Source organism: Haliotis rufescens, unplaced genomic scaffold (assembly GCF_023055435.1).
Source record: "Haliotis rufescens isolate VD_foot unplaced genomic scaffold, xgHalRufe1.0.p SCAF_3, whole genome shotgun sequence".
NCBI lineage: Eukaryota > Metazoa > Mollusca > Gastropoda > Lepetellida > Haliotidae > Haliotis > Haliotis rufescens.
The window spans coordinates 63,825,832-63,852,307 of record NW_025964001.1 but is presented as its reverse complement, the minus strand read 5'-3'; the positions used below and the strand labels follow the sequence as shown (position 1 = coordinate 63,852,307).

The 26,476-nt window shown below is 39.4% G+C and overlaps 2 protein-coding genes across 3 annotated transcripts in view; both read left to right on the top strand.

Moving 5' to 3' along the window:
- Positions 1-26,476, top strand: part of LOC124140612 — a 93,583-nt gene that overhangs the window by 4,839 nt on the left and 62,268 nt on the right. The window lies entirely within an intron of this gene.
- Positions 19,295-21,877, top strand: LOC124132389. Its single transcript, XM_046496282.2, has 5 exons — positions 19,295-19,750; positions 20,069-20,278; positions 20,377-20,583; positions 20,831-21,034; positions 21,530-21,877. Exons 1-5 carry the CDS (start codon positions 19,312-19,314, stop codon positions 21,775-21,777), a joined length of 1,308 nt encoding a protein of 435 aa, XP_046352238.2. The 5' UTR covers positions 19,295-19,311; the 3' UTR covers positions 21,778-21,877.

Here is a 26,476-nt window from a genome sequence, read left to right as displayed (position 1 = left end):
TGGTCCAAGTTCAGTGTGTATCAAAGTACTTCTGGTTTTGTTACATGTACTTGTGGATTCGGAAATTAGAACGTTAGAACTTCAAACGAGGAAGTATTATGGCTGTAGCTCACGTTGTAAGTTAGTTATTAGTTCTTATGTAGAATAAGAGTGATGCCTTCAGCTTTCCAATCGTCAACTTTCGCTTAATATTCGAGCAGCACCAGTGTTTGGTGTTTACATTTTACAACTTTGACATATGGTTATATACACTGATATATTGAATTAAGTAATTCCAAATGATATTTACCTCTAGACAAAAATATATTACAGCATCAGGCTTAAATTCGTCTTTTATACCCTTGTAGTAGAAATGTAGGAGTGAGTGAGTTAATGTTTATAGTCACATCGGCAATATTTCAGCCATATCGTGACAAAATCAAGTTAAATATTAATGAAACACAAAACTGAACTGTAAAACCTGTCAACGAAGGACAGTAAAATAACTAGATTATCACAGATGTAGATTTAAAACTAGCATATCATCATAAAATTTGAACCATTCATAATAATACACAATAAAAATTGGCTATAGATCACCAATAACCAAAGGTAGGTCACCAAACTAGGTACCATGGGGACTTACGGTACTTCTGCTACCTACATAGTACCCCAGCAGGATTTACACCATCCCTCTGGCTACTGGTTATTGTTAGTAAGTTTTAGCCAAAGCATTAAAAAAAACCACAAGACTTCTACGATTAAAACCACGGAAATGAAATTCTTTGAATGAAGTGGGACTTAGGTACCCTCTTACCAATTGCAAATTAAAATCACATACTTTTTACAATACATATTATCAAAATGTATCTATTAACTCAATTTCTTTTTTTTTAAAAAGAATTAAACGAGTACTTACCTTATCAATGAACCTGGAAAAATTATCCCTTGTGATGGAAAATCGATACAGTCAAGCAAGACATGTTTGACTGTGATTCTGTCATCACAAGGGATGCAGAATGGAGTATCCTCACCTTTAAACGAATGTCCATGAGTATAACGAGAATGGCCAAAACGACATCGTCTTAATACGACTTCTTCAAATCTGGACTGACAACCCAAATAGGTATATCGATCTTTGCCTTTCTGCATGTAATTTATTTATACCCACTTGAGTGTCCCACTTCTTCTGCATTAGGTCTTTGATATAACATCTAATTAAAGGTTTGTAGTCGCTGTATGGTATAAGAAGTGGTGTCACAGACTTGTCGAGAGCTGCTTTTGCTGCAGCATCAGCCATAGTGTTACCTGCTATTCCAACATGACTGGGCAACCAGCAAAAGACAATGTCGTATTGGCCAGAAGCAAGGTCATTGTATTGTTCTAAAACATCTAAAATGAATGGATGACTTGAAGAGCTCGATGTTATTGCCTGTAGACAAGAAAGTCAATCTAAAAAGATGATGAACCGTTTACTGCTAGATTGTTTTTGAATATACTGAGTCAAATTAAAAACTTCACTTTTTTAAAAGTAATCCCATATATGATATACAACGGACAAATGTATCAGAGAAGGTAATTTTTAATCATTAATGTCCAAAGAAGGATTTTAATTAACGGTGGTAACCATAATTTGTTCCAAGCACCTACGGTATTCGATAATAACATCAAAAGTTTAAATCATAAGTCCCAAGCAAGAGAATCTGTTGGCACACAAGTTCAGTAGCGTGTATTGCCACCATGTGCGTTGACAACTGCCACACAACGCCTCTGCATGGACCTTGGGATGCTTGTGAACACATGATTGGGAAGACGACGCCATTGTTGCTGCAAAATGGTGCAAAGATCTTGCAAATTCTGTGGTTGGTTCTGGAGAGTGCTTCTGCCAAGAGCATCCCAGACGTGTTCGATGGGATTAAGGTCGGGAGACCTTGACTGCCAGTCCATGACGTTGACTCCCGCATTCTGAAGGAAATTCCTTGTCAAAATTGTTGTGTGGGGTCTGGCATTGTCGTGTTGGAAGATCAAACCGAGTCCATGTGCTGTCATAAAAGGCAGAAGTTCTGGTGCCAGTACCTGACCGCGGTAAGCAGCAGCGTTGAGGTTGCCACGGATGACAAGAAGCCTGGAACGTGCATTACCACAGAAAGCACCCCACACCATGACACTTCCGCCTCGAAATCTGTCAACTTCCTGTACACAATACTGGGCGTAACGTTGATGACGGCGCCTCCACACCCTCGCCCTACCATCAGCAAATCGAAGATTAAATCGGGATTCATCACTGAAGATCACTTGATTCCAATTCCTCTGAGTCCATCGTAAGTGTCGCTGTGCCCGCAATTGACGTTGACGTCTGTGTATTGAGTCAGAATCGGCCCGCAGTATGGCCGTCGTGCTTGAAGGTGAGCAGTTCTCAGACGGTTTCGAACAGTTTGCGCACTCAGTCTACCCCTAAACAGTTCATTTCTAGTTGATGTAGCCGTCAAAAATCCGTTACGGAGGTGACGTAAGACAATCTGACGATCCTCTGCATGTGACGTCACACGTGGTCGACATGGCCGAGGGCGATCAGCGGTGGTACCCGTTTGCTGTAGACGCGTCTGTAAATCATAAACAGTCCGTCGACTACAACCCATCGTCCTTGCGACTTCAGCTACGGACGTTCCCGTCTGCAACATGCCGATGGCACGTTCACGTTGCACATTTGAAAGGCGTGGCATGACAAATGGCTGAAAAGACTTTTGTTTTCTTGCGTTTTTCTTTTTTTGCTAATGACTGCTTACAAGTATGTTTGAAAACACGTGCGGCATTATGGCCATGTGACCAGTTGCACGTGAAAAAACACTTTTGCCACTATAGTGCTGTGCACATGATTTTGATCGATTCACCTGCACAAAAAACGGGTGTTATCTGAAGACAATACGTGGCCATTACTGTTTAAATACACAATAAGGGCCCACAATGACATCTGGTCAAAATGTTAACATTTTAGGATTGTGAAGTTTTTAATTTGGTTCAGTATACTTTGTGTAATTTGCCGCCAATACATTCTTCCTGGTCATGACACCATTAAGTAATAATTATGCACTGATCTTTTACATCATAATTATCATATTTGTTTTATTTTTTACTTATTACATACGAACTGAGGAAGTGTGGATAATTTTTAAATATGACATATTATTTGAACATGCTAACTCTCTTTTTCTTTGTTTTCCATGCAAAACCTCTATAACGGATAATGGACACAGCCAATATCCTTAAACCTCAAACCAGGATGTGGAACTATCCCAAGGCCTCCTACATCACCCCAAAACCACCAGTACAGAGTGCCAAGACAAGCTTTAAGCCAGCTCCACATCCAGATTCCCTGCTGACAGAAGAAAGAACTTTTACATTCCTTACACCAAAGAGACTCTATAATATTTGTTATTTAATATACAACCAGTTTAACTGAATACATTGTCCATCTAAGCCATAATTATTTTATTTTACACGTTTGGGGTCCAAACTTTTTTCAGACGGAGGGGAAGTTATCATGATATAACATTTATACTTAAGTTTTCCTATAATAATCAGATCCACATCAAGTGCTTTTATGAGTTATCATGGTGTAATATTTATACATCATTTCATATAATTATTGTTTAGCAAGTAATACTTATCATCAGGTAAAATGCATATGTAAAATATCAGTATATTCAGTTATAGCTTTTTAGATAGATGCTAGCCTAAGGTAATGGGAGCGCATCTCCTAGACATACTATTCAATAACACAAGAGTTATGTCTACATAGTTTAATAGATTTGAAGCTTTTAGATAAATGCTAGCCTAAGGTATCAAGCTCCCTTCTCCCAGACAAAAGATATGTCTACATAGCCTTATAGATTGCCTTGAACTTTTTTATTTAAGTAAATCTGTCATCACCTATATTAGAATAACATTCAGCAATTATTTCAACTTAGACTCATTAAGGATTAGCCCCCATACAAGCTCGTCTATAATTATACCATAATCTGTTTCCAAGCACCCAGTAAATATGTCAACAAGATAAGTGCCAACAGGATTAACAGGATAAGTATTCACCTCTGTTTAGCCTTTCATTTAGCATAGGGCACAACCCATCGTGTATCAAACAATCATATTCCTTTTTATTGTTCTAATTTTTGTTAAATACATACTGAAGCAAAATGTTAGGCAGAAGGGGTTTGTCGCCCTAACCAAGCAGATCTCTCTCCCACAGCCAAGAGGGTTGTACCGACTCTCTGTGTCACCCTCAGCTATATTTTAAGATATTGTTCATTGTTAATTGTTCTTGTAAATAAAATTGTGATTAGTCTCCTGTGACTCCGGCTCTTTGCTGACTAATTCCCCCAAGAAAACCAGCACGCCATTTGGAAGGTTTTGTTCATCCGAACAGAACCATAAACATACCATAATACACTCGTGAAGAGCAACCTCCTCGTGGTGAGTGCTGGGTAGCGCTAATAGCTCTTCCCCCGTGTGGACCCGGGGCAGAATTTGTCCACAGCACCCCATTGCTTGTCGTAAGAGGCGACAAAATGGGCAACCTGTTTGCCGTGGGTTGCGCCCCTGTGTCGGTGGAGGAAGGGAATCTGGTGGTTGAGGGCACTGGAGCCAGGAACCGGTGTTCCTTTTGCCCAACACACCACTTTGACCCTTTCACCTAGACGAATGGTAGAATTGGCCCGATTCTATCAATCGGCTGGTCACGTCATGCCCTGTGCATGGAAATTTGAATTTCACAAGACCATCAATATTCCAAATAGCTTTTAGTCAGGGAATATTATCATCTAAATTATGATATAATGAATTTTGCCTAGACTCCTATGCCTGAAGGCGGTGGATCATGGACAAATCTGGTGATACGGACCTCTGTTTTCTGTATTCTTTAGAAATGTGTCATATGCCGAACCAGCCTGGCATGTATTCTTTTAGATATAGCACCCGTGTAGCCCTGTTGTTGCAGGCTGGCTTCCAATGCAACATCGTCCTTGTTGACACTCGATGGCGGGTGGGGATCAGAGATGCTGAATCCTATTACTTACACCATGTCTCACCACACTCAATCTGGTTCATCAAAAACTTACAAACGTCAACATGTAGACTCTGTTTCTTCTGGTGAAGAAGCAGTACCTCAAAATGTTGATTCTTGGCCGAGGTTCTTAGTGGTATTACATCTGCCGATGGTAACCCATTAAAATTAAATCCATTTGCCATTTCCAAAGGCATTGAAAGCGTTTGTGGTACAGTGAAAAATGTCACTCGCCTCCGAAGCGGTTCACTTCTTGTCGAATGTGCAAGGAGGCAGCAATCTGTTAATCTGCTGGGTTTACAGCAGTTTGTTGCCACCAAGGGTGTTGTCTCGGTGCACAGGGCACTGAATTCGTGTCGAGGCATCATCAGAGACTATGCTCGTTGTCTTGCTGACATGAGTGAAGAAGAGATAGTGGCGGAACTAAAATCCCAAGGTGTTACTGCTGTAAAGTGTTTCACCAGAAAACAAGATGATTCAATGGTAAAAACTAACACGTATCTTGTCACTTTTAATCTTCAAAATTTGCCACGTTCAATTAAAGCTGGATACTTTAACATCGGGGTGGAGGTTTATTTGCCTAACCCACTCCGATGCTTTCAGTGTCAAAAATTTGACCACGGTGCAAAACTGTATGTGTCTTTGGGAAAGGAGTTCATGAGAGCTCTGAGTGCGCAAATGAAACACTCAAATGTAAAAACGTTGATGGCGAGCATGTTGCTTCTTCCAAATCGTGTTAAATATTTCAGAATGAATCCAAAATTCTGAAAATAAAATACACACAAAACATCACTTATCTAGAAGCAAAAAAATTAGTTCAGCCCCTGTCTCAAATAACTGTTGCCAAAACTTATTCCGCTACAATCTCTTCTCTAATTCCAGCCGCAAAAGCTCTCACAATTTCAACACACTGTCAAACAGACATATCATGGATACAACATACGCGTATCATTTCTGATGAGTCCATCAAAATCAGCCAGTTTCAAACGCCTCTTTCAGTGACTACTTCTTCTCGAACAGAAACCATACAAGATGATCAAACATCAGAAAATCAAGTTGAACCACTTAAGGGCGATACCCATTTGACAAAAAAAAAAGGAAAAGAAACGGATAAAGAAAAAGACCAGGGCTCTCCAACATTTGGAGGAGCCTCCTTCTTTACCCATCTCTGTAGAGGTTCACAATCCGTTTGAACCTCTTGAGATGGAGTTTACCCCTTCTCACCCTGTCTATGGGAGTGAACTTCCCTCCAACTCCAGAACACCACTTGAACCTCCATGAGTTTTAATCCCATCATACAGTGGAATTGTAGAGGATTTAGGAATAATCTTAATGATTTACAGGTATTAATTCAAGACTTTAAACCATCAGCATTTTGCTTACAAGAAACTTTCCTGAAGACAACGGATAAATTCGATTTACGATATTATGAATAATATCACAGCTTTTCCCCTCCAGGTGATAAGGCTACGGGAGGATCTTCTGTTGTAGTGAGCCAGGGCATCATTCACAGTCCTGTTTCTCTTAATACCCCACTTCAGGCTGTTGCAGTACGTGTCACTATGCATATTGTTTTTAACCTCGTGCTGTCTTTATGTTCCTCCATCTTCAAATCTCAGTCAAGCTGATCTTCAAGCCCTGAATGACCGGCTCCCAAAGCCCTGTATTGTTATGGGTGATTTAAATGGCATAATCAACTTTGGGGAAGTGTCAATACAAACAATAAAGGGAAGACAGAAGATTTCATTTCTAACAATGATTTATGTATTTTCAATGACAATTCTAAAACCTATTTATTATCCTGGCACAGGTACGTACTCATCGCTTGATCTGTCTCTTACAAACTCTGATCTGCTTAATGAATTCAAATGGTCAGTCCACGATGACCTCTGTGGCAGTGACCATTTCCCGACAATATAAAAACCTGTCATCCCATCTGACGTTCCTCGTTCAACAAGATGGAACTTTTCAAAAGCCAACTGGCCATTGTTTGAAATACTAGCTTCAAACAAATTAACACCTGCACTTTTTACTGACATATCTGATCCAAATACAAGCTTTTTCTGATGAACTGAATAAAATAGCTGATACCTGTATTCCTAAGTCCTCTGCAAATCCTCACATCCGTAAACCATGGTTTATTAATGACTGCAAACAAGCTAGGAAGGCAAGGAAAAAAGCTGAACACTTTTTCCGTCGCCATCCTATGGTCCATAATTTGAATAAATATAAAATCGTAAATGCTAAGGCCAGACGAACATTTAAACAAAATAAACGACAATCTTGACAGAACTATGTTACAAAAATAAATTCACAGACTCTGATGTCTAAAGTATGGAACATGATCCAAAAGATCAAAGGTAAGAGTTCCAAAGCCAGCATCCACCACCTTAAAAAATGGGGATGAATTGCTTACGGATAGTTCAGATATTGCTAATAAACTGGGAGGAACTTTGGCAACACATTCTTCCTCGACTAACTATGTACCTAAATTTCAAAAATGCCAACAGCAGCAGGAAACGACAAACATTAATTTTAAATCAGATAATGGGGAAGACTACAATGAAATATTTTCCATTCATGAGCTCCATACTGCCCTTGGGCAAGCTCGTGATACTGCTTGTGGAGCTGAAAACATACATTTTCAACTCTTGAAACATTTACCGGAACCTTGTTTAAAAACTCTCTAGCTACTATTTGACGATATCTGGACATCTGGTAAGTTTCCTTCATCATGGCGTGATGCCATAGTTATTCCTATACCAAAACTGGGACGGGATTATACCAATCCTTCAAATTATAGACCCATTTCACTGACTAGCTGCGTTTTGCAAAACCATGGAACGCATGGTCAATAATAGACTCACGTGGTACTTAGAATCCAATAATTTAATAACAAATATTCAATGTGGTTTTCGTGAAAATCGCAGTACCATTGACCATTTAGTTCGATTAAAGTCATTCGTTACGAATGCAATAATAAAAAAGTAACATGCAGTGTCTATCTTTTTCGATCTAGAAAAAGCATATGACACTGCATGGAAGCACGGTATTTTAAAAGATTTAAATGATTTTGGATTAAGAGGCCGTTTGCCTCAATTTATATCCAGGTTTTTACCTGACAGGCAATTTCAAGTCCGCGTGGGTTCTACCCTGTCTGATCATTATAGTCAGGATCAGGGTGTCCCACAAGGCATTATTTTGTCTGTCACATTGTTTAGTATTGAAATAAATAGTCTCTCTAAAGTTTTAAATATTTCAATTGATGGATCACTTTTTGTGGATGATTTCAATATTTCCTGTCGTGGCAAAAACATGCATACAATTGAAAGGCAACTGCAACTATGTTTAAATAAAATCCAAAAATGGTCTTTGGAAAATGGATTTAAGTTCTCAAAATCTAAAACAAATTGTATTCATTTTTGTAGAAAATATAAACCGCACAAAGATCAGGAACTAATTTTAGATAACACTCCTATTTAGGTTGTAAAAAGAAGCCAAGTTCCTGGGTATAATTCTTTATCACCATTTGACTTTCCTGCCTCACATTAAATATTTGAAGAATAAATGTCTGAAAGCCCTGGACTTACTAAAAGTTGTCTCAAACTCTAAGTGTGGAGGGGATCAGAAAACCCTCCTTCAACTATACAGAGCACATTTCCGCTCCAAACTAGATTATGGCTCCATCATTTATGGTGGAGCCTGTAAAAGCAATTTAAAAGTTCTAGATCCTATTCACCATCAAAGCCTGAGGCTTTGCCTTGGAACCTTCCGAACTTCGCCGATACAAAGTCTGTTTTTGGAGGCTGATGAGCCGTCCCTTCATCAACGTCGCATTAAATTATCTTTGCAATATATATCTAAATTACGTACCTCTGGCATATGAACCCAAACTGCTCGTCATTGGGTCTTTGTACTACAACGTAATAAATAACAGCAAACGATCAGAGTTGTCTGTATTAATTTCTGTTGATGGCACTCATGACCCGGCCATATGTTCGTGTTGTTGAAAATAGAAGATAACTTTCAATTGATTCGTTTACGTATCAAGTTCGATCTTGTTCATGAAACAGTGTGCACGGTATTGATTGTCTGTTTGCTTTACTGAATGTCCATCGGATTTGCCTCTTAACACTGAAACGTTCTAACTGAAGCAATAGGTATGTTTAACTACATAAACAGTGAGTGAGTGAGTGAGTGAGTGAGTGAGTGAGTGAGTGAGTGAGTGAGTGAGTATTTAAAGTCACATCAGCAATATATCAGCCATATAGTGTCCGCCAAGGATAGATAACTGACGTTTTGAGAGAGGGCAATAATGACGATATCAAATGGTACAATACATCAATTTAGAGTGAGTGAGTGAGTGAGTGAGTTTGGTTTTACGACGCTATTAGCAATATTCCAGCAATATCACGGCGGGGGACACCAGAAATGGGCTTCACACATTGTACCCATGTCGGGATTCGAACCCGGGTCTTCGGCGTGACGAGCGGACGCTTTAACCACTAGGCTACCCGACCGCCCCTCACATCAATTGAGAATACAAACCTGTCGACAAAGGATAGTAAAAGAACAAGATTATCACAGATGTAGGTTTAAAACAAGTAAATGACCATAAAACGTGACTATTCATACAATACAATACAATGTAATATTGGGCTCTATATCAACAGCAACCTATAGGTAGGCCACATGGAGACTCACAGTACCTTTGCTACCTGCATGGACCCCGGCAGGATTTACACCATCCCTTCAGTTACTGGTGATTATGGAGTAGTTTAGCAAATATGAAAACAAACAAATATTCTACGATTAAAAACCTGGTATATACTAATTTCAGTTGATGACTCTCATGGCCATAATTAATTTTGTCGGCAACACTCTTTTAGATATCAACGATTTTATTACTTTTGCGACCAGGGTTGTCTGTAATGATTTCAGTTGATAACACTCACGGCCATAAATAATTTTGTCGGCAACACTCTGTTAGATATATACGATTTTACGACTTTTGCATCTCTTTATGTTTGCAGAGTCTATGTACACTGCACTGTCATGAATATACTTAAACATAAACAAAGAAAATATACATGCACAAACATTCATTTCATATTAAAAAATCTGTGTTCCAGTATGGAAACGTGACACCTGATCATGACCTGCACCTGCATTATATTTCCCTTGGTCCAACTGTGACGTGATTATGTTGTAAACAGTGGAGATGATGGTATACACTTCCCATATCACTACAACACGGGTATAAGAGACGATTTTAAGCCTTATGCTGAAGTACTTTTTTTGTCTTGAGAAAATGATCATTTGTAATTACTTAATTCCATATAGCAGAATAGAGGAGAGCTGATCATATTTCGCTTGGTCCAACTGTCACGCGATCAGTGGGGATGATCTTTTACACTTCCTACATCTGTACCACACGGGTATAAAAGACACTTTTAAGCCTTTTGTCTTGAGCAAAATATAATTTTGAATTACTCAGTTCAATATGTCAGTGTTACTCTTGTAGAATACAGGTGTGCTCATTTTTCACTATGTCATAGACGTGTATATAGTCATCTGTATAAGTTGTCTATCCAAAATCCTTCAACAATGGTCAAAGTTAACATGATTTGAATTGTATGTCCATATTGTTCACCCCTAATGACAAACATAATGGGGCGTTAGTTAAAAACGCGGTGACCACAGATCTAGCTACTTATCGATCTTCAAAGATTCAGAAAAATGACAAATATGTGAGCAAATGCAATCTGATGTTAACTGAGAAAACAATATGTGAAACTACGTCACCATGTTAATGTTAAATTTATCTACAGATCGTGAGTGAGTATGGTTTGACGCCGCTTTTTAGCAATATTCCAGCTATATCACAGCAGGGGACACCAGAACTGGGCTTCAAACATTGTACCCATGTCGGGAATCGAACCTGGGTCTTCGGCGTGATGAGCGAACACTTTAACCACTAGGCTACCCGACCGCCCCTACGGATCGTGACTGTCCTCTGATTGTCACGGTGAACAACTGGAGGGTTACTTTGATCTTGTCAAGGCCATAAGTTTTTAATCTTTAATTTTAGTAATATTTGTTATATTTATAACTACCTGTGTCTCCTTTTTGGAATGTTCTAAAGATGAGGGGCCTTTGTACCCGTGTGTAATTACACGTTTCTAGAGGGCACCGTTTTCAAAGCACTCTTACCATCATGGTAGAATGGAGATAAACCTCATCAAATTTCAAAACACAGTAGGTTATCTCCTAAATAACCATCAATCACTAGTATCCTAATCCCTTCTACTGATTTATCCACCTGAACTTGAAATCAAGGATACCTGTGAAATCATCTCCTCTGTTTCATATGTAGATCAATGCATAAAGATTCCATATTGCAAAAGTCTCTCCACGAAACTGTATGACAAGAGGGATTAATTCATCCTTTATCAATTAAGCTGAGTCAACTACAAACGAAATGTTTGGACCGACACATTAACATCTACATCGTGTTCGACAGAGTGCCGTAAGAAATCTACTCGTAATACTACGCTCAGATCTACTTGAAACAAAACTAACATACGATTCAACAGTCAATGTGTCTTCAAACAATCGATATTCACATAATGCATTTACTTGACCATTATTATCATAACTACCATACCAGTCATGATAATCTAAGGAAAGAATAACCTTTTGAACAAGATGAAAATCTGTAAAAGAAATATCATACAAAGCAGAAACTAGTCATTCAAGGCTGTTAAACAAGGCATACACTTATTTCGGGATTTACGAAACCTAACTGACTGTAACTATTCCTTAGGTATTTTTCTTTACTTTTGGTATGCAGTGAGAAATTATTTCATCCGGAACTGACTGATAGGCAGCATAAAGTCTCGCAAAAAACGTACTCTTTCGATTCACTTTCTTTTTCAAGCAAATTGTGTAAATGGCGGGTGTTACAAGTAGAGCAGAGAATGCTTACCTTTCTTCACGAGTCCATGGTTTCATCACTGATTATCAGTTGCCAATTCAGATAATTTTCAACATAATTTTGCCTATCATACCAAAATAAAATCTGTTCCGGCAGGTGGTCCAAACTGAGTATTCTCTTGTTTTGACGTTTTATATTAGAACGAAGGAAAGAATGTAAACTTTGTATGTTTTAAAGTAAAAAAATAATGATATTGCACCATCTTATATTGCTGGACTATTGCTAAAAAGCGGCGTAAAACCATATTCACTCTCTCACTCACTTAAAGATCTCACACCCAGAAATGTTGGATCAAAGGACTCATATTCTCTTCGAAAAGCTGATGTCATCCAACTTCACGTTTACAAGATCAAAAAAATCTCATGAATAATTTTCTCCTTCGAAAATAAGAATGTGGAATACTAATATTTCACTACATGACAGAAATTCTACACCTTTATCAAAGTTAAGGGCAACTCTTAAAAAAGATTGACCATAAATATTTATAATTTGGCAAAAGAAAATTACATATAATTCATACCAAGCCAGGATATATGCCACTGAACTTATGATTTATACAAAATAGGCGTCATTATGGATCCAAAGTGTTTTCCCATCATGTGGATCAATATTCCAGCGGCTCCAGCCTTTAGTGTCTAATTTCACAACTTCTGAGGTACAATCGAGCATTCTTCTTCTTCTAAGATTTCAAAGATCACTGTAAGGATCTTGCTCAAACGTGTTTGATCAGGGTTATAACACTCAAGGTCCTAGAAAAGCTTTCAAAATGTTTTATGGGATATGTGGAAGACATTTTCAAATTTGATCAAAATGATTTCTGATACAATTCCCTATTTTGACCGTGTTTTGACTATTTTGGATGTGAACACGCCTTTGCGTGTTTTTGGCGAGTGGTGCAGGATACGCCAGCTTTCCACGTAAACACCTGGTATCGTCACTGTTCGATGATGATTAACAGACACATGCTTATGATATACGTGTGGTACAAATCGTACAATGGACGCTTCTGTTTTTGTATATTTGTCCATGGAAAGCCCAACTTTATTTCTTGGTCCATCTGTTACAAATCGTGGTGATCATCGACCAACTACGGGGTAAGACATGATAAGAGAGAAGTAGGCATCCCCATGGGAACCAGTTGTGCTCCCCTTCTTGCTGATCGGTTTCTTTCTGCTCGGATTGGCAAAGTCAAAACAGTTGTTGAATAAAAGTGACAACACCGTTTCCATATTCAATGGAGGTCGATTGTACGGTTCCGTACTACATTAGGAGCATGTGTTCGTGAATCACTAAAACATAGTGATGATACCAGGTGTTCGCGAAAAGGGGAGCGTGTCCTGTCCCACCAGTGGCACCTGTCACAAACACACGCAAAGGCAGGTCAATTATTCATCCTCAACACGCGTACCATAAAAATGTATGAGCGCTATTCTGAGGCGTTGAATGTTGTAACTTTGATCAAACAATTTCTGAGCAATAGTCGTATGGTGCTCTTTGAAATCTTGGAATAAAGAGCATGCTCGGTCGTATCTCAAAAGTTGTGAAATGTAAACACCAGAGGTTTGGTTGGTTGGTTTGTTGGTTTGTTGCGCACTCAGCAATATTCCAGCTATATGATATGACGGCGATCTGTAAATAATCGAGTCTTGACCAGACAATCCAGTGAGTGATATCATGAGCATTGATCCACGCAATTGGGATCGATGACATGCATCAACCAAGTCAGCGAGCCTGACCACCCGATCCCGTTAGTCGCCTTTTACGACAAGCACAGTCGCCTTTTACGGCAAGCATGGGTTGCTGAAGACCTATTCTTCCCCAGACCTTCACGGTTCTCCAGAAGTTTGAGCTGCTCGAAATCATTTTGCCATACTGTCTTGTGGAGTGTGCTTCGCCACTTTGAATCTTTATTCATAGATCTAAATATCAAACAGATGAGGCTGTCACACCGGTCTCTTTTAGTTCTAGTTCAGGTGGGTAAATCAGTGGAAGGGAATTGACTATTTGAATATGGAAAGTGTTTTGTCGTTTTTATTTTCAATCTGAGCTTGAATATTACTTTAAACCCATTAGATTTTGATGGACTTTTTCGTCCAGAAGATAAGTATTTATTTACGCATTCTTATCGTTCAACTCTTATTGATAATGTGGTTAGTGTGAACATTAAAAATAATAAGTGAAAAGTCAGTTTATTGAACAAGGTAATGTGTTCAACATGTATCTAACTTCAATATCTCATGAACGCTGAGGGGTAGCCTCGTGATTAAAGCGTTCGCTCGTCAAACCGAAGGCCTGGGTTCGATTCCCACATGGGTACAATATGTGCAGCCTATTTCTGGTGTCCCCCGCCGTGATATTGCTTGAATACTGCTAAGTGGTGTAAAACCATACGCACTCACCCACTCATCGAGATGTCATTTATAGAGCCATTTGTACCAGGCTCTCGGGTAATATTGTGCAATTAAATCAGTAAGGTGTAAGAACACATGGTTCTTGTATATGTTAATCTGCCTATCCTTGAGCTTGCAAGATGGATAAAAATCTCCCTTCAACGTAGTAAGGGAGACTAAACTGAGTAATCAGGTATGGAAAACTGCAACAGCAGTGAGATAATCCTTTGACGCATTTTCTTATTCGCGATTGAATTAAGTGACGAAGTCACAGTGATTGAGAAGCATCACTCATGCATACATTCATGTAACAGCAAGTCTTGTTTATTTCAAATCAATGCTTATACACTGGACACATATAACATCAAGTAGATGCCACAAGCAGCCAATAGGTCGATAACAATTCTCTTTCAATATAATTATTCACCATATTAAGATAAGTACGAGATATGAGACCCGTGAAGATCCAGGGTAGAATAGGTTTTCAGCAACCCATACTTGCCGTAAATGGCGAATATGCTTCCCGTAAGAGGCGACTAAAGGGATCGGGTGGTCAGGCTCGCTGACTTGGTTGGATGCACGTCGTCGTAACTCAATTGCGTACATCGATGATCATGATGTCAATCACTGGATTGTCTAGTCCGGACTCGATTACTTACAGACCGCCGTCATATAGCTGGAATATTGCGGAGTTTGGGGTTAAACAACAACAACTACAACTACAACTACAACTACGAAATATGAAGAGGTCCTGTTTGGGTCCAATTGGGTGGCTTTTCTCTCTCAGTTGAAGCTTTTGCAAGATCCACTACATTCATATTGCTTAATTTAATACGCCATGTACATTTCATACATATAAAGTTACATATTTCACATAGTCACAAGTAAGTAAGTCGTATAGTCAAACATTCCTTGACATATTTGCTAAATTCATAGGATATGACGACAAAGTCCCTACCTTCGTCCCAAAGTTGTTTAAATAGGCAACTCTTCTAAATTTCAATATGCATAAAAACCTTCTGAATTCCCTATCCCTTATATTCATAACATAATACTCGGTATTTAACATTGTTTGAACTTGTACATAATTCCGTAACCTTGTAGCTTAATTCATTTTATCAGAAAGAATCTTGATATTACACTCACGCAAACGTTTCTTGAATACTACCAAGAAGAGATGTATATAATCAATGTTCTGGGATAGCCATACATCACCAAAACCCAAACTGAAAAGTAAATACCTAACACCACTTGCCCCTGTTTTCCTATCTGCTTCATCCAGTTGTGTCATTAAAAGATATCACTATCTGGGATATCTACTATCATTCAGATGCAAGAGACATTTATTATTATATAATGGAAACCTAGATTCTATACTTTCTTGAATACAATTTTTCCAAATTTCCAGTAAACTAAAAAAAAAGAATTGGGTAAACAAGGACATTAGGTCAGCGTTATTCAGCCTATTCTTCAGTCCATTAATGTTTCAGCACATGCTTTGTAAATGTTCCCTGGTAACGACAGGCATTGGTTTGTTTGCTTCCGTTTGCTGCCGCTTCAGATATTTCCTTCTGTCGTGGCCATCTAGTATTTTGGCAATTATAACTTTACCGTTCATTATTCTGTGAGCGCTATTGATATACATAATGCCATCGTCAAGCTCAAATTTATCTTTGGTAACCATTCTTGCCGTATTTTCCGATCCTTCGGTAAAATAATATAGGAACAACTACTTTGATTCTCCAGGTAATCAAGTATTTTCCAACCTAAAGACAGAGTCTTACTATTTCACATTTTCGTGTGCAAGACAATCACATTTGTTTGTCAGATTCTCCAGTTGGGAGTGATCGCCTCCGTGGTCTAATGGTAGAGCATCCGCCCGGAGAGAGGAAGATCCGGGGTTCGATCCCCGGCCGCGTCATACCAAAAGACGTTCAAAGATGGTACTTGTTGTTACCCTGTCTGGCGCTCGGCATTAAGGGGCTAAAACAAGGACTGGTCGGCTCGGAGTCAGTATACTGTGTCTGAGTGGGGTATTCATGTTTAACTGCGGCATGGTATCTCAGTGAGCTAGCACTATAAATCGGCATTAGTCCGGACTAGTACAAGCAGCCACACAAACACACACACGTGCATGCACGTCGCTATATAAGTGCAATAATCTTGGACGCGACGTTAAACCCCATTTCACCTCACCTCACCTCCAGTTGGGAGTTCATAGAGTCCAGCGATGTATTGACAGTCTCATGTGATGACCTCACTGTATCATCAAACTTCGTAGACAATGTTGTTATAGCCGCTAATACTGACTCAATATTCGCCCTGTCACTGTCACTAGGGTTCCTACTTGTCACACGAAGTTGTCGTCCAGTTGTCCAGGCAATCTATGCCATTTTTTTTCACTCAACCTGGAGCAAATTGCAACAGAATATATTTCACCACAATGCATTTCTACAAGGTCCCGAAAACAACATACTAAAAGTCCCAAGCAATCCTAGTTTGGGAAATATGTCTAATTTGCATAATCTAATATGGCCACCAATTATCAATATATCTTCCATATTTCAGATGAGGGTCAATGTTTTGACGAACGAGACCATGTGTTGTATTGTGAAATAGCGATATTAGTTTTCTGAAAAGATATTCACAACATCTGAATGTTTTCGACTATTGACAAATCTACAAAAATTCAATATTTCATATAAATATTGTCCTCCTGCCAGTGACACATAAATCCATTCTCAATCAAAGTATATAATATTGACAAGTGTTTTAGAAATTATGTTGTGTCTTTTTTAATATTGGCTAGCATATCGTACAGCCAATGGTGTCCAAAGTGATGACATAAATCCTGCTTGGGAATCATGCAGGAAGCAAAAGTAATGTTAGTCCCCATGATCCCCAGTGCGGGGGTCTAACTTTGGTTGCTGGTGGTTCATAGCCTATTTCTAATTGATATCATTATTCTATGTACTTAATGGTGTTTTAAATTTGATCTGGTTTGTTTTATTACTTAATTGTGATATTTACCCAACCATTTTACTGTCCTTTATTGACAGGAATTAGATATTATTATCTTGTTCTCAACGCGATATGTCTGCAATATTGTCGATGCAATGGAAGATTTTAACTCACTCACTCACTCACTTCTTGATACCAAAGTATTTTTTTCATGAAAGTATAGCTACAGGCATTACTCTACATGAATTCATCCCACTGCTGATTATTGATACCAAATATACTGACTCATTATTTCCAAAATGATTACTTGAGGTAAATGTACTTGGTATAAATATATCCACTGCTTCTAATTACATGACATAGTTATTCTGAATAACATTCTTGACAACTGTGTTTTGGGGGTTTGAAGAAAGAATATTGTAAACTATGATTATTTTCCCTACATCGACATTACAGATAACATCCACACGTCTTTATATGTACGTTTCACTGTGTAAATATATCAATGATTTAAGCAGGCAAAGCTTGTAAGAATATGTTTGCAAAACTGCATGCCTTAAGTTGAAAGATTTGTTGGCGGTAGTGTGATGATGTTGCAGCCATCTCTTACGAGGTAGAACAGACTTCGAGGGTTTCACAGCACAACGTTACATGGATGATATTCTTCGGCCACACGTCCTTCCCAGTATGCAACAAACGAACGCCATTTTCCAACAAGACAACGCCCGACCATCTGTTGAATAATTATATGAGGGGCGACCGGTTAGCTTAGTGGTTAAAGCATTCACTCGTCACGCCGAAGACCTGGGTTCGATTCCCAACATTAGTACAATGTGTGAAGCCCATTTCTGTTGTTCCCCGCCGTGATATTGCTGGAATATTGCTAAACGCGGCGTAAAACCATACTCACTCACTTACGCATATGATATATTAAATATACATATGATATCACTTTTGCGTTTCCTTTGATGCAGAGTATATATCCGTGAGTGCCCAGGCGTTTCAGACAACGAACAATTCAGCTGTTATCATTGGTGGAATATGTGAGCTGAGGTGAGGTGAAATGGGGTTTAACATCGCGTCCAAGATTATTGCACTTATAAAGCGACGTGCATGCACGTGTGTGTGTTTGTGTGGTCTAATGCCGATTTATAGTGCTAGCTCACTAAGATACCATGCTGCAGTTTAACATGAATACCCCACTCAAAGACACTATACTGACTTCGAGCCGACCAGACCTTGTTTTAGCACCTTAATGCCGAGCGCCAGACAGGGTAACAACAAGTACCATCTATTAACGTCTTTTGGTATGACACGGCCGGGGATCGAACCCCGGACCTTCCGCTCTCCGGGCAGACGCTCTACCACTAGACAACAGAGGCGGTCTGGTGGAATATGTAGTTAGACCCACTGCTTCAATTAGAACGTATCAGGGTTAAGTGTAAACATCCCCAAGGCCACAATTCCGTATCTGATTGCTTCCATGAGACGACGATGCCAGTCAGCTCGGAACTCTAATGGTGGCCATCTAAGATATTGAGAACAGGTGGCCTTCACTTTCAAATCTTTCCATCTTTATTACTAGAGAACATATAATGAATACACAATGCGTGTATATATCTTTCATCTCAATTGGCATTCCATAAATCATATATTGACTGATCTGAATCCAATCAACATAATAAGCTCAATTTATAGTTGTTTATTCTTTTGTTCAATTCGTTTTGAGATTCGACAGAATATTAAATTTATCTTAGAGAATGATTTTCCAGTAACAATTCTATATTGATATCAAGGACATCACATTTGCTCAAGGTTTACAGAAATCAATTTGCTAATAATGGGTCTTTATGTAGTTGGTATAAATATAACCACTGCTTCAATATTTTCCTAAGTCATTTATGCCACATCGCCAATCTGGTAAGATGACACGATTGTACTATGTGGTATTCGTATCTTGTTTGGGGCTGGCAGAAGCCCAGTTTCAGGGATTCGAGGCACCTGTATTCGCCGGTTCGAACTCCGGATTCAAACAAACAAAATCTGGAAACCCGGGAGACCCTTTTGGAGACCAGACGAAAGACGACAATGCTAAAGCCATCAATGCTGCCACTGAAGCAATAGAGGCTAAGGTAAAAGCTGAATTAAAGGAGACAAGAGGCACGGTACAACAGCTGAAGGACAGGTTTGAGCAACAGGATAAAGAGGCAACGACAATAAAGGGGAAGGTGCAGTCACTGACGAAGAATCTCCAAAGTGTTGCAAAAGAGTCTGAAGAAAGGAACAAAGCCGTGCAAAAGAAGATGAAAGAGCAGTGCCTTGTCACGGCTCAACTGCAGGCAGTACTTGGCAACACTGCAACTGGTTTGTCTTTAGTTTAAAATGCTTTCGTTTGCATATTAAGGTTATCCATCAAATTTAATCTACATCAAATCTAATTAGATGTCAACCAGGCTTTAAACCATCAGATTGATAGATTAAGAGGTTTTGATTTCCCTTACATGGAGGATATATCTATGTTGGTATGATATAGTTTCAAAAGAGTAACATGAAATTAATCGATCACAGCACATATGATCAATTTGGCAGTGGCTAGAAATATGCATGTGTTATTAAGCAGTATGTGAGCCTTATAGCAATATATGTCATCATAGGACATTCTCCAGTGCATTCGTATTGTAGGAAAACCTACTTTCACGTCCGCAACATCAAGTTCAACTGCTAATGGAGGAGTGGCTACTCGGGCAATTGATGGCAATACCAATCCAATGTATGATGGAAGGTCGTGTACTCACACGAGTTCCAGGAACTCCCATCCCTGGTGGCTTGGACATCTAAGTGCGAAGAGTGAAATTCACAACATAACACTGACAAACAGAAAGGACTGCTGTGGTATGTTTTGTTTGTCACCATCATTTTCCTTTACATGTATTGTGGACCTAGGTGATTATGGAACATGGAATGATGATGATATGTTTGTTTCTCTTCAGCCAATCGCTTGAAAAACGTGATAATTGAAGGCTTTGAAGAAGATCCCACAAACAATCCTGAAGCACAACCGCATTTATGCAAAAAGCACCAGGATCAAGTTCAGGCAACAGAAACTATTAAATGCGACTCTCCTGTTGTTGCATATTACATCCGAATTTCGCTGGGTTACAACGAGCGTCTGACGTTATGCGAAGTGAACGTAGGAGGTAACATTTACATGGATTAGAACTGTGTGAACAAATGTCTAACTTTAAACCAAACAAGCCTCTGGTTGTTAAATGTTATTTCTAGTTGTGAATATTGAATACCTGTGTGACCGTATCCAGTAATATATGTGTTGTTTCATGAAGCTAGACTGATCAAAGTATCACCACCAGCTACATTTGTATCTTGTTTATGGTACGTATAGCTCTTGTTTATGGTACGTATAGCTCTTGTTTATGGTTCGTATAGGTGTAACGATAGAAAGGAAAGGTTTTGCTCTCCAAAGTTCTGTTGCTGTCCCCTCCACCAATGCTATGGTGGCGACTGATGATGACGTCAGCACCTGTTCTTTGACTGTAAGTGAGACTGGCGATGCTCCCTGGTGGCAGATGGATCTGAATGGGGCAGCTACTGTCTTAAGTGTGGAGATCACAAACCGGAATGATGACAAATGTAAGTGTGCTGTCACACAAATGTAAACACGTTGTATGGGCGTTGCTTCCATCTTGTGTAAGATTCTTAAACATTTTGTGTGATAATCAATTAATATTTATATCATTTTGCAATTTTTGAGGATTTTGATACTGTCTCTTACATGCGGATTTACGCGTGTATTGGCATTTTAAAGGGTTTTTTTTGTTATTGTTTAACGCCACACTCAGCAATACTGCAGCTCTATGATGGCAGTCTGCAAATAATCGAGCCTGGACCAAGACAGTCCAGTGATCGGCATCACCGATACACATAACTGGAAAACAATAACATGCATCAACTAAGTCAGCAAGCCTGACCACCTGTTGGTCGCCTATTATGACAAGCATTCACTGTGGCATATGTATGTAAATATAAACGTTGTCTCTTTGATCATTATATGATTCTCACAAATTGTTTGTTATTCAATGAAAACAAATGTTAATGGTTAAAGTATTTTACTGAACCTCTATATAGACAAGTGGCTCTCCAACATCCAGATTGATCTTTATGATCAACTGCCATCAAGCTGCTCAGGCGACACAGAGGTCACCCCTCATAAGTGCACATCCCGTGAAGAACAAGTTGGTCGAGGAGAGGCAGTAACCTTGACTTGTGACACGCCCACTACCGGGCGTTACTTGAGGATCACCAAGAAGGTAAAACTTCCTGGCGAAGCCTTGTCTCTGTGCGAAGTCACCGTCACCACTTTACCTTCAACATAACAACACATTCATGTGACACGCGCCACCTTTGGCATATAAACCCAAACTGCTCGTCATTGGGTCTTTGTACTACAACGTAATAAATAGCAGCAAGCGATCAGAGTTGTCTGTATTAATTTCTGTTGATGGCACTCATCACCCGGCCATATGTTCGTGTTGTTGAAAATAGAAGATAACTTTCAATTGATTCATTGACGTATCAAGTTCGATCTTGTGCATGAAACAGTGTGCACGGTATTGATTGTCTGTTTGCTTTACTGAATGTCCGTCGGATTTGCCTCTTAACACTGAAACGTTCTAACTGAAGCAATAGGTGTGTTTAACTACATATTCCACCAATGATAACAGCTGAATTGTTCGTTGTCTGAAACACCCGCGCACTAACTGCGTGTCGCTTACGTTTCGCTGGTTGACAGGCCATACTCACAGTTTGAAGTCACAACTTTGACCTCTGACCTCCACAGACGCCATATTTATGTATAACTGTGCAAGTATTGAAAGCTTTCTTCAAACACTCCAATTTCAAAATACCCTTTTAAATAGTGTCTCATTCATCTACTTGCTAATGACCCGTGAAGATCCGGGGTAGAATAGGTCTTCATGATCAGCAACCTATACTTGCCATAAAAGGCGACTATGCTTGTCGTAAGATGCGACTAACGGGATCGGATGGTCAGGCTCGCTGACTTGGTTGATACATGTCATCGATCCCAATTGCGTGGATTGCGATATCAATCACTAGATTGTCTGGTCCATGCTCGATTATTTACAGACCGCCGTCATATAGCTGGAATATTGCTAAGAGCGGGGTTAAACAAAGACACAAAGATGTGATGTTTTCCCCTTCCAACATAGGTACACTACATTCACGGTAGATCGAGATGTCACCTTGTCCGACAATGCTATGGACACTTTTTGTAGGTCTAAGGTTTCGAATGCAGATGTCTCCATCTATTTCATAGTTTTGTCGATTGCAATTGTTTGTGCCCTGATGGGGGTGATTATTAATATATCCTATTATCTGCGTAGACGGTTGTTATGGTAGCAAATATCAATATAGTTTGAAGCAGCAATGTCAGGCTCAAAGTGACAGTCCTTCTTGCTGCACTATCATGGTGGACACACGTGGAGGTCCACTCAGACGGTCTCACCTTTGGTTCATCAGAAGCAAAAGCAATGAACCAATGTTCGTCATCGTTTTAACTCAATTAGAAGGAATGGTGGTGTAGCCTAGAGGTCAAAGCGTTCGCTCGTCACCTTGAAGGCTTGGGTTAGATTTGCACCATGGGTTCAATGTGTGAAGCTCATTTATGGTGACCCCTCCGTGATATTGCTGGAACATTGCTAAAAGCGGCATAGAACCATCAAAACCATACCCAATCATTCAATAGACTTCAGGTATAAGTAGGTCACGACTTATTGCAACAGGGCTCCTTCTACAACAAAGCTCTTACTACTTCCTTTTTGAATTGTCTAATTTCCGGTTTCAGAATACATATTCTTCATGCATTAAAACCTGTAATCTGAAAGACTCATTGTTCTTTCTCAGCTTATAATAACATTATTATTAATTCTATTTTGGATTATGTCACTGTTTCGAAAAAACAGTTCCTTTCTTCATAAGAGCAGAAATCCCATGGTCCAAGTTCAGTGTGTATCGAAGTACTTCTGGTTTTGTTACTTGTGGATTCGGAAATTAGAACGTTAGAACTTCAAACGAGGAAGTATTATGGCTATAGCTAACTTTGTAAGTTAGTTATTAGTTCTTAATAATAAGAGAGATGCCTTCAGCTTTCCAATTGTCAACTTTCCCTTAATATTCGAGCAGCACCAGTGATTGGTGTTTACATTTTACAACTTTGACACATGATTATCCACACTGATATATTGAATTAAGTAAATCCAAATGATATTTACCTCTAGACAAAAAAAAATATTACAGCATCAGGCTTAAATTCGTCTTTTATACCCGTGTAGTAGATATGTAGGAGTGAGTGAGTTAATGTTTACAGTCACCTCGGCAATATTTCAGCCATATCGTGACAAAATCAAGTTAAATATTAATGAAACACAAAACTGAACTGTAAAACCTGTCAACGAAGGACAGTAAAATAACTAGATTATCACAGATGTAGATTTAAAACTAGCATATCATCATAAAATTTGAACTATTCATAATAATACACAATCAAAATTGGCTATAGATCACCAGTTACCAAAGGTAGGTCACCATACTAGGTACCAAGGGGACTTACGGTACTTCTGCTTCCTACATAGTACCCCAGCAGGATTTACACCATCCCTCTGGCTACTGGTTATTGTTAGTAAGTTTTAGCCAAAGCATTAAAAAAAACCACAAGACTTCTACGATTAAAACCACGGAAATGAAATTCTTTGAATGAAGTGGGACTTAGGTACCCTCTTACCAATTGCAAATTAAAATCACATACTTTTTACAATACATATTATCAAAATGTATCTATTAACTCGATTTCTTTTTTTTTAAAAAAGAATTAAACGAGTACTTACCTTATCAATGAAACCTGGAAAAATTATCCCTTGTGATGGAAAATCGATACAGTCAAGCAAGACATGTTTGACTGTGATTCTGTCATCACAAGGGATGCAGAATGGAGTATCCTCACCTTTAAACGAATGTCCATGAGTATAACGAGAATGGCCAAAACGGCATCGTCTTAATACGACTTCTTCAAATCTGGACTGACAACCCAAGTAGGTATACCGATCTTTGCCTTTATTGCATGTAATTTATTTATACCCACTTGAGTGTCCCACTTCTTCTGCATTAGGTCTTTGATATAACATCTAATTAAAGGTTTGTAGTCGCTGTATGGTATAAGAAGTGGTGTCACAGACTTGTCGAGAGCTGCTTTTGCTGCAGCATCAGCCATAGTGTTACCTGCTATTCCAACATGACTGGGCAACCAGCAAAAGACAATGTCGTATTGGCCAGAAGCAAGGTCATTGTATTGTTCTAAAACATCTAAAATGAATGGATGACTTGAAGAGCTCGATGTTATTGCCTGTAGACAAGAAAGTCAATCTAAAAAGATGATGAACCGTTTACTGCTAGATTGTTTTGAATATACTGAGTCAAATTAAAAACTTCACATTTTTAAAAGTAATCCCATATATGATATACAACGGACAAATGTATCAAAGAAGGTAATTTTTAATCATTAATATCCAAAGAAGGATTTTATTAACGGTGGTAACCATAATTTGTTCCAAGCACCTACGGTATTCGATAATAACATCAACAGTTTAAATCATAAGTCCCAAGCACGAGAATCTGATGGCACACAAGTTCAGTAGCGTGTATTGCCACCATGTGCGTTGACAACTGCCACACAACGCCTCTGCATGGATCTTGGGATGCTTGTGAACACATGATTGGGAAGACGACGCCATTGTTGCTGCAAAATGGTGCAAAGATCTTGCAAATTCTGTGGTTGGTTCTGGAGAGTGCGCAGACTTCTGCCAAGAGCATCCCAGACATGTTCGATGGGATTAAGGTCGGGAGACCTTGACTGCCAGTCCATTACGTTGACTCCCGCATTCTGAAGGAAATTCCTTGTCAAAATTGTTGTGTGGGGTCTGGCATTGTCGTGTTGGAAGATCAAACCGAGTCCATGTGCTGTCATAAAAGGCAGAAGTTCTGGTGCCAGTACCTGATCGCGGTAAGCAGCAGCGTTGAGGTTGCCACGGATGACAAGAAGCCTTGAAAGTGCATTGCCACAGAAAGCACCCCACACCATGACACTTCCGCCTCGAAATCTGTCAACTTCCTGTACACAATACTGGGCGTAACGTTGATGACGGCGCCTCCACACCCTCGCCCTACCATCAGCAAATCGAAGATTAAATCGGGGTTCATCACTGAAGACGACTTGATTCCAATTCCTCTGAGTCCATCGTAAGTGTCGCTGTGCCCACAATTGACGTTGACGTCTGTGTATTGAGTCAGAATCGGCCCGCAGTATGGCCGTCGTGCTTGAAGGTGAGCAGTTCTCAGACGGTTTCGAACAGTTTGCGCACTCAGTCTACCCCTAAACAGTTCATTTCTGGTTGATGTAGCCGTCAAAAATCGGTTACGGAGGTGACGTAAGACAATCTGACGATCCTCTGCATGTGATGTCACACGTGGTTGACATGGCCGAGGGCGATCAGCGGTGGTACCCGTTTGCTGTAGACGCGTCTGTAAATCATAAACAGTCCGTCGACTACAACGTTAACCCATCGTCCTTGCGACTTCAGCTGTTCCCGTCTGCAACATGCCGATGGCACGTTCACGTTGCACATTTGAAAGGCGTGGCATAACAAATGGCTGGAAAGACTTTTGTTTTCTTGTGTTTTTCTTTTTTTGTTAATGACTGCTAACAAGTATGTTTGAAAACACGTGCGGTATTATGGCCACGTGACCAGTTGCACGTGAAAAACCACTTTTGCCACTATAGTGCTGTGCACATGATTTTGATCGATTCACCTGCACAAAAACGGGTGTTATCTGAAGACAATACGTGGCCATTACTGTTTAAATACACAATAAGGGCCCACAATGATAACTGGTCAAAATGTTAAAATTTTAGGATTGTGAAGTTTTTAATTTGGTTCAGTATACTTTGTGTAATTTGCCGCCAATACATTCTTCCTGGTCATGACACCATTAAGTAATAAT

Coding starts and splice junctions, on each gene's coding strand:
- LOC124132389 (XM_046496282.2), top strand. CDS start 19,312: ATGACACGATTGTACTATGTGGTATTCGTATCTTGTTTGGGGCTGGCA. Junction 20,584..20,830: donor ATGCGAAGTGAACGTAGGAG/GTAACATTTACA, acceptor TGGTTCGTATAG/GTGTAACGATAGAAAGGAAA. Junction 21,035..21,529: donor AAACCGGAATGATGACAAAT/GTAAGTGTGCTG, acceptor ACCTCTATATAG/ACAAGTGGCTCTCCAACATC.